Genomic DNA, 14,579 nt, shown 5'->3' on the forward strand with positions numbered 1-14,579 from the left:
CACATTCACAAAACTGGCAAACCAGGACTTGCTAAAACCTGTCTGCAACAAGGATTGGGTGTCTGTTTATTTTCATGAACCTTATCCCAGCCTGGCTGATTCTGAAGGAATTTGACAATGAAAATAAGGCCTACGTAGCCTTCAGTACTGCGATTGCCTGTAAAATACAGAGAAGAATCCAACTCCTTAACATTTCCATTGCACCAAGATAGAAACTTTGAGTTGAACATTAATTACCAGCCCTAGATACCCCATGCTAGAGCAGCAATTACTTGTTAACACAAAAATCGAGCTATTTATGAGCAGCGTTGCATTCCGTAAAAACAGCACGGAGACTTCAGTGCTGTTTGGTCCTGCTTGGCCGGGAAAAGCTCTTCTCAGTAGCACAACCTTTGATTGCATGGTTGAACAACTCCTGTATGTCCTGAGCTCTTGGGAACCAACAGGCAGCTTCAGAACACCACAGGAAATCAATAGGGAAGCCATGTATGTCTCTCTAACAAAGAAGGGAAAAAATGTGTTTGCCATCTTGGGAGACAGAGCCTCCCACATGAAACATGTGAAACAAACAGCAGCATATTGTCAGTATTCCTGGAAATGTTCAGCAGCAGGAGCTTAGATACTTGGAGGCGTTTGCCAAGCTTTTGCTTGTCTGAGCAACTCCACCAAATACTGTATGAGTGTCCTCAGAACTACTGCCTGATTGTCACCCTATGCCATGCATCATATGGGCAAGCACAACGGTACCTGATCACACATGCTCTTTCACAGCAGCAAGCATAGAATCAAGAGACCTCGGGTGTTCAAGTCAAGGTGTCTTGAAGTTACAGCTATTCAAGGCAGTAGCTGACATTTTCCAACAGATTGCTCCTTTTTAAATTGGTCAAGGTCCCCCAGAATAAGCACTGTTAGTTTGTAGTTGTTTCTGTAAGAATGTAAGTGTATTGTGCCCTGTTGAAACTAGGAACAGGAACAGCTAGGCAACCTCAACTAATTTTATCATTTAACTAGCAAATGGAACAAGACAGGACTGTAAATGTGACCAAAAATGAATGTGGCTGTAGCAAGCATCAAGTCTGCAGTTGCTTTGTGACAGTCAGGCAGTTTAACTTTCTGGCATTGGCAGAACATCAGCCTTTGGGGAAGGATGTGAAGTAACTGGCTACAACAAAGTGCTGGTAACAGAAATTATTCTTCATGTGAGGTGAGCTTTCTCCATCCTCCAAGTGCAGGACTGTCTCCAACTATCCTTACTCAGAAACCTTGTTCTCAAACAGAACATTGCTCTCGAATCTAAGAGGACTCTCAAAAATCCTTTTGTTTTGCTTTGTCCTCAGTGTTTTCCTTTTCTTCTAAAAACCCCTCATCTCCCTCAACAATTTGGCTATGTGTTGTTCAGCTTCATGCACAAGGGATAGATCAATCACTTGTCACATGATCCAAAGTCACTCCCACCCTCTCTTCTCTGCTTGGGCCTCCATAATGAAGTGTCTGAATTTACTGAGCTTATCTGTGGTTTTTGCTGAACCTATACTGCTGACCCATTCAGACCCACTGCTGCTTGTTTCCTTATTCTTGCCTTTTTGACCTACCGCCATGGGTCAGTGCCTTGCTCCCCAGTTGACTTGGTCTTCATTGAACTGCTCCCTCAAATGTGCCCTCTCTGGTCTCTGGTGTTAGAACACACTTTTCTATATTTGTCACCTCCTTTCTTTTAGGATCTGCTGATTAATTCCATTGCTCATCCTTCCTTTGTCTTCCAAATACATGACATCTCTCCCAGTTACAGTTCTAGGCATTATTTCTTCCAGTCCCAAGACTACTGATCAGTGTGCTACTTCACTGGTTTTCACCCTTGATTTTTTCTTAGTCCTTTTTCCCACTGCTGGGACTGCCTTGTCTGCCAGCAGTAGCAGACAAGTATCAATATTTAATCCTCTGCTCTTGTACAATATACAGGGCAGACAATGTGTGTCCAACTGCAGCTTGCCTTTGTAGCTGTATCCCCTCCTATTTCCACCTTCTGGCTTACCAGCAAGTTTTCCTCTTTGGAGTCCCAACCCTAGATCATGGCCTAGCCACCTTCTGCTTCACAGGCTTCATAGGAACAGCTGTCCTCAGCCTGTCAGTGAGCCCTTAACTACAAAACCTGTACTTCATCTCCATAGTCTGTCAGACTTTGACATCCTCAGCCAAGCAATATTATGGGGAGAAGGGATCTGGTCCCGATTTATGCAAACTTGTGTCACTTGTTTTTGGCCAGAACATCACTCAAATGTCTCAGTCCTCACTGCTGCACTCTTTGCATCACAGATGAGCCACATTTCCCAGGCTTGCTATTTACAAGTTGTCACTTCTCACTGTCTATCAAAGAGCTGCCTCCTGACTCTAATGATGACAGCCTGCAAGACCTTCATGTTAGATTTCGAGATAAACCAGCCTTCCTCAAATACATGCCATGTGTTCCATGCTGCTCCTATCCACTTTTGGGACCTGTTACGCACGAAACTCCTGTCTTGTGTGCAATAACATAGTGGGAAAAGAAAGTCACATATTATTTTTAGTTTTAAGCTGGTTTGCAGAAAACGAAGCCTGTGAACTCACAAATCAAACAGTTGTGAGCTAAGGATTGATTCCTGCCATGGACCAAATCAGAATTCTGAGCAGAATCGTGGGGGACAGATGTTAGCCCGGGGAAGATTTCTGACTTTTGCTTGGCAGAGGAAAACCAGTGTGAGTGCTGTGAGCACTGCAACGTCTCTATCCCTTTCTGCAAGTGCTCGAAGCATCGTATGATGCGTGTGGCAACGTGTGACACCTCTGCCCTCTGTTGGTCCGAACGCTCAAAACACCTACCCCACTGAGCCCAGAGACTGCAACTATTTTATACATATTTATATACATATAGGTAGGAAAAAATCTCCCTCGGGACAGTGTAGACATCAGGATCTGAATTAGGTCCCTGGTCCTGGCAATGCAGACATCTGCATGATTACAAGTCTATCAGAAACAAGAGGAACAGTGTCTATAGGAATGCAAAAAATACTGTGCAGCCTTATATAAAATCACATTTAAAATTATTTGGCAAGTCATTTTGAGGCCAAGTAGGTGGCTAATATAGCCTTGAAGAAGTGTGAAGTACTGCCAATAGAGAACAGTTCTGCACCCCAGTGTTGTCTTCTTTTACTCATTTGTGGTAAAGTGTCTGAATACCCACAAATTCATACTTTGGAGTTAGCACAGGAGTGACAGATGGTGTATACATCTATATGGTAACGAGTCTTAGCTTATTTTGTATCACAGGAATATACCAGTTCCCTGAGGGGGAAGATGGTTGCAGAGCCATTCCCCAGATCTTGCATCCTGCTACCAAAGTCAAACAAACCTGATTTAGCACTAACATAGTCATTGCACACTGTCATCATATGCAGACACTTAAAGCAGAAACTTAAACCACCACTGTTAAGCAGCATCAGATGGTGGCATTAAGGAACTGCACCAAAAAGAGGAGGAAATGCATTTTCTACTGACTGAGTTTTTCCAAGGTGATCGATCAGTAATTAACAGTTTAGAGAATTTGCCTTGTTAACTTCAGTCATGGTTTCAGAAGTGTGTGCCATAGAGATCCCAGTATCTTCATCTCCTGAGTGCTGCATATGTATCGTAAATAATTTTTGTGCTGACAATAAGCTGCAAATCATCATTAGAATCCTGCTCAGCCACATCAACTCTTAACCTCAGTACTTGGCTTAGGTTGTTCTGTTCCAGCTCCTGCAGTGTTCTGCCATTGCAAATAGGCACCTGTTTCTTATATCAATGTTACCTACACGCAAGACCATATTTGAACATAATAAAAGAATGGGGAAAAAGAGTCTATTTGGGTAAAGCTGAGGAAGTAAACTTTATTTCTATAAAATTTCAAGCCTCTGCTGGTGCAATCAAAATACACTGAACATCCAGTTCCAGATCATATTTACAGTATTGTCTTGGTTCTTCTTTTTCCAGTTCAGATGCTGTGGAGTCTCCAACTACACTGACTGGTTTGAAGTGTACAACACAACCCGGGTGCCAGACTCCTGCTGCTTAGAATTCAGTGAGAACTGTGGGCTCCACTCCCCAGGGACCTGGTGGAAAGCGGTGAGTAACTGTCCAGCAGCAGCTCAGCAGCTGCCTTGCAACTCAGGTAAAGGGCAGACACCTGGGCATTTGCAGGGCTAAACAGATGTTAAGGTATGATGTACCCTTCCTCGTCTTTAATCAGGTGCTTTCAGAAGGCTTATGTTGAGCTGCGGCTTTTGACCTCCAATGAAACTGCTAATGTAATTATTTTCACAGGCTTTCCTTTCAGTAGGCTCTAAGCTGTTGTTACACATCACGGACTTGTACCCTCCAACACTGATCACAAGCACAGTCTAGCAGATCTAGCTAGTAAATTACAGGATTGTCCTTTTTAATGTCCCATCTACTGGAATCAGGCAGAGATAAAGGCAAACGGCTCATCCACACATGCAGAGCACAAGCCCTGGAGCTGCAGCCACAGCTTATCATGGCCCAGGCAGTAGGGATGCAAGAAGACTCTGTGACCCCACAGTGCTCTGCTGCTGCCAGGAACCCCAGTTCAGGGGCTTCCACTGCACAGCAGGCAGGTGGGAACTGTGCCACTGAATTGCCAGCAGTGCTCTTTTCTACAGTAAGTTTCTGCACTTGCCTGTAATCAAATTCAATACTCCATGGGATAATTTCTGTACAATGTCTTCAGCAAAATTCTTCCATAGCAGATAGTCAGAGCCTAAATTCTTCTCTGAAATTAGCTCAGCAATTCTTTGTGCTAATTACATGTAGTGCAATTACCCAGGAGGGGTGTGGAGTAAAGCCATCTGATGAAGTGGAATTGTAAGGAAGTTTTGCTAGTTCTAAAGGTTTGTGAAGACAATGAGTAAAGCTTTCTTGGCCACTTTCTAGAGATTTCATATACATGGATTTTCACTGGCACAGGCTGACTTCCAACCAAACAGGGCTCCCTTCTACCTCTTAAATAGCTCCAGGTTAAATTTTGAATTTAACTTAAAAATTCTTCTATTTTATTTGGGGTATGAAGATGATCAGTGCAGGTCAACACCATGTCTTCTGGTGAGCATTAATAAGGTTTCCTTTAGCATATACATATGTTAAAGCCACTAACTTAAGGCTGAATGATTCCTGGCCATGTACATTTACAAGACAGGGGCACAATTTTTGCACAGGGTTGTCTTACAGATATTATTTGTTCTTTACACATTATTTAAAGAAAGTTTTCACTTAGTTCAAGTCAACCGTCCCCAAAACTGGGCCAGGAACATGAGGTTACAGTTACTGCAGAATTTAAAGCAGGAAGAAAATATTCGAGGAGAGCCCATACTGCAATCTGAAATTATGGGAAATGGTACAAAATGGGCCTGTGTGCAGCAGGAGTAGCTGCTGAGCAGCTCTCACTTGATTATACACATATATCTATATAGTGTAAGAAAATTCTGTTTTTCTGAAACATGGAGAAACTGAAAGGCTCATTCTGAAGTTCCTCTGTTTCTGGTTGGTTTCAGAGGGTAAAGTGGGCTCAAATCCACTGCTTGGTTGTTTGGGTTTTTTTTTTAGTTACTGGCCTAATTTATACAGAGCAGTGCTCGTGCGGCATTTTAGAGGTGCACTTTTTATGTCATTAGAATGGGTACTCCATATCCAAGCTTCAACCCAGAAATATACATGGTAGTTGCTCCAACACCAAAATGATAACCCAGACCTACCTAGCAGCTTAGTCTGAACTGGCTCTTTCCTGGCTGTATTCCCAGGGGAGTAGAACTGTGCATTTATGGCTAATACAATATTCTTTTGTGTTTTGTTTTTTTTCCAGCCATGCTACGAAACAGTGAAAATATGGCTCCAGGAAAACTTACTAGCAGTGGGAATCTTTGGATTATGCACAGCTATGGTGCAGGTACAGTTTAATATCAGTCAGATATCAAATCCTAGTTAACTGTAACTAAGTTAGATGCAGATTTACTCTGCCCAAGCCTGATTTAGTAATTCCAAATTTTGCATGATACTACTGTAAAATTCTGCAAGATTTAGGTCTTTTATGTTTTAATTTAGTTAAAATACTGTGCACAAAGTACAGAACTAGGAATACTGCACACATTTGTCCCTGCCGATGGCAGGGGGGTTGGAACTAGATGATCTTAAGGTCCTTTCCAATCCTAACTATTCTATGATTCTATGATTTTCTGGTTTATGAGGAACTTACAAAAAGCAGACACTTCACCAAGTGCTTTATCTAAGGCTTAGGCTAGATTCAGTGGAGAGATAGTCCCTGCCCTCCAAAGACAGAAGTGTAGTCAGAGTAGGGTGAATTGCCTTTTAGGGTACCTGTATTTGTCCAGTAATTCTCCAGAGGGGACCATCCACTTAGGCTAAATATCTACCTTTAAGAGAGCCTGAAAACAGACTTAAGTCTTCAATCCCATTCTCAGTCCTAGGATGAATTACAAGCTGGGATGTTGGTACTATTACTCAATCTTGCCAATAGAAACATCTTCTTTTTCTATTAATTGCAGGGAAATGGGGTAGGTAAGATGGGCATAGCCTTGCCCATAAGATTTTTGACCTGCAGATATTTCCAGCATAACTTTGCTCAGAGAAGAATCAGTTATGAGTCAGTGTAGTACCTTGTCTCTTACTCTTACATACCTGCATCTTTACATTAGCTTGCCATGGTTGTGGACATAGTGCAGCCCCAGTGGTACAAACCCTAGCCTGAAGGGTACACAGGTGAAAGCTGTGCTGGAGCTCAGGCTGTACATCAGCCTTGCATTTATGTGCCCAAGGTCCCATTCCTAAATGCAGTGAAGACGGAGCGTTAGTTTCCAGCTCTGCCTCCATCACACTCAATGCATAAGCAGAAAGGAAGGATGGCACTGCTAAGCTAATTAATAACCTGTAATTCCAGATGAACATGAGAGGTTTGGATGTGTGTGTAATTTTGTGTGGTATATCACTAGCAGCAACAAGAGAGAGCCTGGGATCAAAATGCCACTTGATCCCAGTAATGTCATATGAGGCAAAATGTGTCATATATTGGCTACAACTTATTAATGCAAATGCCTGACTTCTCATAGGCTCGAATTCTGTAGTTTTGAGTTTTGTTTTCCAGTATAGTAAGCAGATATGCTTAGGAAAACAGATAAGCACAACAAGATAATAGAATCATAGAATATTTAGGGTTGGAAAGGACCATAAGATCATCTAGTTCCAACCCCCCTGCCATGGGCAGGGACACCTCACATTAAACCATATCACCCAAAGCTTCATCCAACCTGGCCTTGAACACTGCCAGGGATGAAGCATTCACAGCTCCCTGGGCAACCCATTGCAGTACCTCACCACCCTCACAGTAAAGAATTTCTTCCTTATATCCAATCTAAACCTCTGCTGTTTAAGTTTGAACCCATTACCCCTTGTCCTATCACTACAGTCCCTAATGAAGAGTCCCTCACCAGCATCCCTGTAGGCCCCCTTCAGATACCGTTCAAATGTACTCTGGGCTGCATCAAAAGGAGCGTGACCAGCAGGTCAAAGGAGGTGATCCTGCCCCTCTACTCTGCTCTTGTGAGACCTCACTTGGAGTATTGTGTGCAGTTCTGGTGTCCTCAACATAGAAAAAACATGGAACTGTTGGAACAAGTCCAGAGGAGGCCACAAGGATGATCAGGGGACTGGAGCACCTCCCATATGAAGACAGGCTGAGAAAGTTGGGGCTGTTCAGCCTGGAGAAGAGAAGGCTGCATGGAGACCTCATAGCAGCCTTCCAGTATCTGAAGAGTAGCTATAGGGATGCTGGGGAGGGACTATTCATTAGGGACTGTAGTGACAGGACAAGGATAACAGGTTGAAACTTAAACAGCAGAGGTTTAGATTGGATATAAGGAAGAAATTCTTTACTGTTAGGGTGGTGAGGCACTGGAATGGGTTGCCCAGGGAGGTTGTGAATGCTTCATCCCTGGCAGTGTTCAAGGCCAGCTTGGATGAAGCCTTGGGTGATATGGTTTAGTGTGAGGTGTCCCTGCCCATGGCAGGGGGGTTGGAACTGGATGATCTTAAGGTCCTTTCCAACCCTAACTATTCTGTGATTCTATGAATCTTCTTTAGTCATGCATGCTCGAACTCATAAAACAAATTCAGCCACCAAGGTTTTATTATACAGCTGTCATTGAAGGCGTTCCTTTGCTAGGAAGCAAGAGGCAATATTCAGGGAATACCCTCAAAAGGCACGTGGTTACTATAAAACAGCACTCTAAAGCCTAGCAGTCTCATTTCACTTTGGAAGAAAGGGAAGTGAGGGTGGTAACTGCTTTATTACCATTTCTTTATTTATAAAGTAGTATGTGTGTTATTCATGTACTCTTTCAAAATACTCATTATGAAGTGCTACAATTTATACAAAGACTAAATCTGAACTGGTCAAATTAAATGCTTAACATACAATTCATAGAAAAAAATGTCTCCCTGGCAAACCTTTATTTCAATGACAATTTTTTATAGCGGGGTTGCAAAAGAATAGTAAAAACTACTTAGTACATTCACAGAAATACTTCAGCTGGAAAGAATGTATGACACTCTTCCACATCCCTTTCTGATGAAGTAAAATCTACCAGAGGTGGCACAGCAGGTCAGCATTTGGGCTGGGAGAAGAACTACTACTTCCCTGCTGCTTTTCTTGAATAGGCTTAGTAGAGAAAGACACATACATTGTTGATGAGGCATTGAAGGTTATGATGAATGCATGAACAGTCTCCAGTGATTTCCCCATAGAAACCTATACACACATACACTTGGAAAAGTACAGCACAGTAAACTACAGCATCATTTGGATCAGGGATGAATGTCATTGTCTTTCAAAGCAATAGCTATGGAGAAAACCACAGAGCCTCACAGCTGTGGGTTGCTATTATAAAATACTAGCAAATAATTTGAGAAAAAGTCATCCAAACAGTTCAATATACCTCTCTTCCCAGTAACTGGAGGCTGCTTTTCATGGAGAAATCAGCTCTCCCATGCTTTCATTGTTCATTCTGTAAACCAGCAATACAGGTAAGGACAAAAGGCAGACAGAAACTAGGAACAGAACAAAGGACATGAACCGGTAGGAAAAGCAGTATGTGATGTGTCTGCCTGTGTGTGAACAAAGCCAGTGTAAGCATATTTGCCTCTCCTTTTTTTTAAATAGTGGTGGAGTTTTTGCTTACTGAAAAACAATTGTGGTTTTTTTTTTCTCTTAGATTCTCGGACTCACCTTTGCAATGACCATGTATTGTCAGGTAGTCAAGGCAGACACCTACTGTGCATAGATACCGTCTCCACTCTTTCTGCTCCTTCTCCAAAGGACACAGGAGATATCTCCTTCATGCTCATCCATCTGACCTAACCCCCCCCCCCCCTTTGTACTATAAACTGTGTATAATGCTATCTTTCTGAAGATTTTGTGAATCATCCCACTTCACTGAAGGAGGAAGAAAAGAAAAAGTCAGTACTTGAACTGGTGCAGGTAAGAAGGAGCCTTGTCTTTAAACAGAAGAAAACTCACAAGAGCAATGGTTTCTTTTCCATGGCCTATGGCAAGGCAAAGGAGGCTGCTTATGAGGGGCTGGTCTGCAAACCCATGGTAGGAAGATTGCAGTGAGGCAACCTCTGTGAAACCTGACAGGTTGCTTTCCTACATCCCATGGTCTGGAAGAGAGGGCATAGAAAATGAGTGTTCTTCAGCAGAAGGTACAGAGTAGCTAGCACAGAATGCAACTGTAATTTTACTTCAGTTTGCATACAGCTAAAACATCAAGATCAAGCAGCCCTGCCTCCAGGTGTCTCAAGATGACTTTGTAGCCAGGAGAGGATCATCTTCAGAAATATGTTATTTTAAAGGAGTATTTTTAATCTTTTGTGCTGCAGAGTTGGGCTTTTAATCAGAATCTGTACAGTGAGATCTGGCTGTTAAGGGAAAACAATATTGGACATTGTCTCACTTATTAATTGCCAGTGGCATATAGATGGTTGACTGTATATGTAATATATATTACATTCGTATATATATATGTTCTGAAAGGAAGTAAAAATACCCAGCATCTACCCTCGGAAAGAGGAAACCTTTTTATCCCATTTTACATTCCAACTGAAATAACCGACTATTATTTCTTGTAGGAGGCACTATCACTTATACCTCTGGGAAACAAGTAATTACTTTCAGCTGTATCTTCATTTCAGTAAACAACTTGTGAGTGGGCTCTGTCATTCTACTATGGTTTTATTTTTTATCATCCCTGTTGCAAGTTATTCTGCCAAAAAATATCACTCATTTCCACACTTGCAGATCCATACAAAGCTGTCAGCTGTTCCTTCCCTGAATGTCACCATTTCATTAATTTACTTTGGGATATCATCATCTGCAGGTATGACAGAGTTTGCCTTGCTGAAGAAAAATCTTTCTGCACATTGCTCATTTTTGAGAGTTGTTAAAACTTCAGATGTTTTTATGCTTAGGGTTTTTTTCCCCCCTCAGCTGCATGCTTGCAATGGCCAAGACACATCAGTCCCTGCTGGAACTGGGGTCACCTCTCAGTTCTGTTTTTCAGACCCATCTCTCTCTGCCTGACTGTTGGCTAGAATTTACCCCACACTTTCTGGAACTTGCAGAAATTGAAATCGTAACTTTCCTTAGCCAGGAAACAGCCACCAGTTGTCTGATTTCCCCACCCATTGGTAACTGAAGTAATTTATGTAGTACCCTTATGTGCACATCTTGTAGTGATGAGGTTAAGAATCAGATGTTTCCTGTTGTTCCAATACCTAACTCCCCATCAGCAAACAACTCCAGATAATGCACATTTGACAGGGAGATGCTAAGCACTCAGGGAGAGAACACAGCAGGGAACAGGCAAACAGAGGAATGCAACTGGCTCACTCCTCGAAGCCAGCCTTTGAGGACCTCTTGGCCACTGACAACAGACCAGAGAGACAGCCATGGTGCCCTGTTTTCCCAGGAAGCTCAGTGCAGCCATTCCAGCATCCATCAGATTTAGGAAAAACAAAGTTACCCTGTACCTTTAGTGCTTACAGTTGCAGGCCTCAGCTGTGAGTGACATTTTGCTTCCTTTGATTTAAAGGGAATTTCCAGCAGTAAAGCTAAACTTGCCAAGGCTCAGACTATTCTCCATGACACCTGTAACTAAATCTTTCCTGGACCTGCAACATTGACAAATATTACTCTCACTGCCTAGGTTTTGGGGTATTTTTTTCCTCTTTGCTGATTCCCTGTGGTGTTTTCACCCTCAGGCATGAACTCCTCAATGTTTTGTGGGAAAGTGAAGAGTCTGGTGTGTGAAACAGCAAGTATCTTCTGAAATTGCTACCCTCCACCTTTATGCATGGTGCCCATCTGTAGCATCAGGCATTTAGCTGTGCAGACTGACCTGAAAGTAATACATTACTTGTGTGTGTTTTATGTGGCTTAACAATCACTCACTGTCACAGCTACCTTGCCACCACTAAAGGATTTTACTGCCATGTTCACAAGCCTTGAGAAACATTAATGCACCTCAATCCAAGACAAAGGTTAAACTAAGTGAGTAGGCCACACACAGGTAGCCTGTACCCCAGTGCAGGAGACCTACTCTTGGTGTTACAGCCACCATAGTCTCAATGCTCTCTGCTTTCTGAGCCCAGGCTGACATGTCAACAGGCCTGCTCTTTGAAAGATGCTGTAAGTTCGATCCTTCCCTCTCTCCCACTCTGTTCCTTTCTTACCTGTATGGACACGATTCCAGGTTAGATGCAGCATTAGTTCTTGCCATAGTTTAAAGTTCATACACAAAGGTGCTCCTGCTGACAGCTCAGTTTTCAACACTGAAACACAGCGTAACAGAGTGATGAATGTGTTAATAAAATATTGATTTTTAAGAAAGATAAAAGGTAGACAAGTCTATTTGTAGTGATCCCTGCCATTAAAAATTAACAGAGACAGGAAGCTGATGATGGCTCAATTGGTAAGAGCAAACCATTGTGCAGCAGAGTTCCCACAGAAGGTAACTCTCATCAGTTTGCCTGATGGTGGTGTAAGGAAGAGAGAGATCATAACGCCTCATCCTGTGAGTCTCCCAGTAATGTGTGCTGAGCTCTTAGACTGCCAGGCTTCAGGTAAACCTACAGAAGAAACAAAATGAGAACCAGAGACTGAAGACAAGTCACACTTTGTGGTTTGCTCTAATAATTTTCCACAGGTTAGGGGTCTTTACGAAATAAACTACCTTGGTTTTCAAAAACACGTATCTATAGGCAGTAAAACCAACACTCTGTAAACTGCAGTCACTGCAGCAAAAACATACGGCACTAACTGCTGAAAAGAAAGAAAAAAAACCCAAATCACACATTGCTGCTAATAATTCGTTTTTTAAACATTACCAACTGACACTGTCAACTGAGATGCGACTGCAACTTGTTTATAATTTGAACTGGTCTATTTTCTGTATTTGATGTTATTAGCTCTCTTCACACAGGCCAAACAAATGGTATGGTGCTTTAAGCATTACCAGCACAATCCAATTTCAAACCTCGGAACATACAGCACATAACAAGCTTCAGATTTACCATATTTTTCTTTCTAAAAGCATTGTAGCTTTGCTTTGCTGATGAGGTCTGAACATTTTGGAATATGTAACAGTAACAATCTTTTTTTAAAACCAAACAAGATAGTTCCATATTATGCATAAAACTTCATGTTGAACTGGTTGATTATAACTAAATACCCTGTAATACATAATACCCATTCAAAAGGCTGCTTATACTGTATGTAATGCACAGCAAAACCGAAGTCATTCCAATTGCTTCCATTAGTGTATTGTCACTTTTAGTAAAGTGTTTTGTGTTATTTTCACTTCTTACCCTTTAAACATGAAGGAGGACTCAATACATTTAAATGAAAGAACCAAAGGCAACAAAGATATTGAATGAGCACACTCCTAAGTAATACTCCTTGCTCTTTCTGCTTAATGACAAGATATGAAGGCACAGTTTGCATGGCTGGACCTACTGAATTGAGCAACATCAGAATTTAGCTTTTAGATTCAGTCCAATATATTTCTGTCTTATCACCTTCACAGTTATGGTAATACATATACATATATACATTTAGTAGAATATGGTTTATTTTCCTTTATGGTAACTGTTGGTAGCAGACAAATCTTATCACTTGTACAAATTAATTATTTAGCTCCAGATCTTACAGTGCACAATCACTGAAATTCACTCAATTTTCTGTTCTATGAATACTTCTTTCTTCCTCTCCCTCAAATAATCTAAACTCATTAAGGTTTATTCTACCACTTAATAATTACCATTTAAATGCAGCATTGTATGATTTATAATATGGAGAGGACGAAACTGCACAGAAGCTGCAAAAAATATGTTATCTTGCACCAGCAGTACGGCTGCTATGTGAATCCATGCAAAGCCCGCACGTCTCACAAGCTACTTATGAACCTTTCACATCTTTTGCATCTTTTGGTATATGTGGCTTCTGGCTGCTGCTTCCCCCATTCACAGATAGGGCAGGAGGTGATTGTCATGGAGAAAGTTGAAGCCTTTCACTTACCCCTTAGCTTCATTCTTGTGCTATAAATGTGGCATCAAAGGTAAGCAACAGAAACCAGCAGTTGACTGTGGCACTTATTAACATTATTAACTTTGTCTGCAAGGATTCTTGTGAAGCATGAATGTCTTCATACATACTGAGTTAGACAATTCACAGAAGGAAACAAGTCAGGACTTGCCATGGGAAATTTTGTTTGGATTCAGTTGTGAATTCTCCTAGATTGTCACCGGCTTCTTACCACAGCGGGCAGGGCTCCTCAGTTCTTTGCATTTTGTCACTGCAACTATGATGATACATTTTTGTGCATTCATATTAAGAACAAAATTTAAAATATACATTTTATTTTTTAAAAGTTATTAAATATTATTTAAAGTTTACAACAGAATGTCTTTTGTATTCTTTATAATCAACTATACTACAAGCTATAGAGTATATATGTACCCAAAGATGTGTGTGCAAGTGTACACACACACAGTGAACACAATTAAACAAAAATAAACACAGCATATTGCTTTTTTGTAATTTCTCATTACCTCCCTTTGATGTGGCCAACCTGTCCTCAAACAATAGTAATAAAAAAATAAGTATTTAAGTGGCTTACCCATTCCCAGGTAAATTTACACTCCTGTTTCCTCTTTAGGGCAACTGGAAATGATGTGGTAGTTAGTTTAGAAAAAACTGGAAGATCAGGTTTACAGTGTAAGAAAATACTTAGACTGAAACCAATTATCTTCAGTTTAGGACTTGTCAACAATTTTGTGTCATGATTTAAGCTCTGAACTTCAGACTTCTCTCTTCCTGTGGTAGCTGCTTAGAATCAGAAAGTAATAGAAAAAGCTGAGAAAGTGAACGCCAGACTGTGTTCAACTGGAACTGCTAGGTTCCTGCTATGTCAGATTAGGTCTCATTT

The 14,579-nt window shown here is 41.4% G+C and overlaps 1 protein-coding gene across 9 annotated transcripts in view; it reads left to right on the plus strand.

The window, feature by feature from the left end:
• The window catches only part of TSPAN4 (tetraspanin 4), a 459,690-nt gene extending 445,644 nt beyond the window's left edge, over positions 1-14,046 (plus strand). For 8 of the 9 annotated variants that reach the window (XM_031049021.2, XM_031049020.2, XM_031049023.2 and 5 more), the window contains 3 exons: positions 4,006-4,137; positions 5,888-5,971; positions 9,309-14,046. In XM_031049021.2, coding sequence (XP_030904881.2) covers positions 4,006-4,137; positions 5,888-5,971; positions 9,309-9,377 — 285 coding nt within the window. In that variant the 3' untranslated portion in view covers positions 9,378-14,046. The remainder of the gene's footprint in view (positions 1-4,005; positions 4,138-5,887; positions 5,972-9,308) is intronic. The other variant, XR_004080581.2, reaches the window with a different exon arrangement.
• The last annotated feature ends 533 nt before the right edge of the window (positions 14,047-14,579 follow it).

The sequence above is a fragment of the Melopsittacus undulatus genome, chromosome 4 (genome assembly GCF_012275295.1).
Source record: "Melopsittacus undulatus isolate bMelUnd1 chromosome 4, bMelUnd1.mat.Z, whole genome shotgun sequence".
Taxonomy (NCBI): Eukaryota; Metazoa; Chordata; class Aves; order Psittaciformes; family Psittaculidae; genus Melopsittacus; species Melopsittacus undulatus.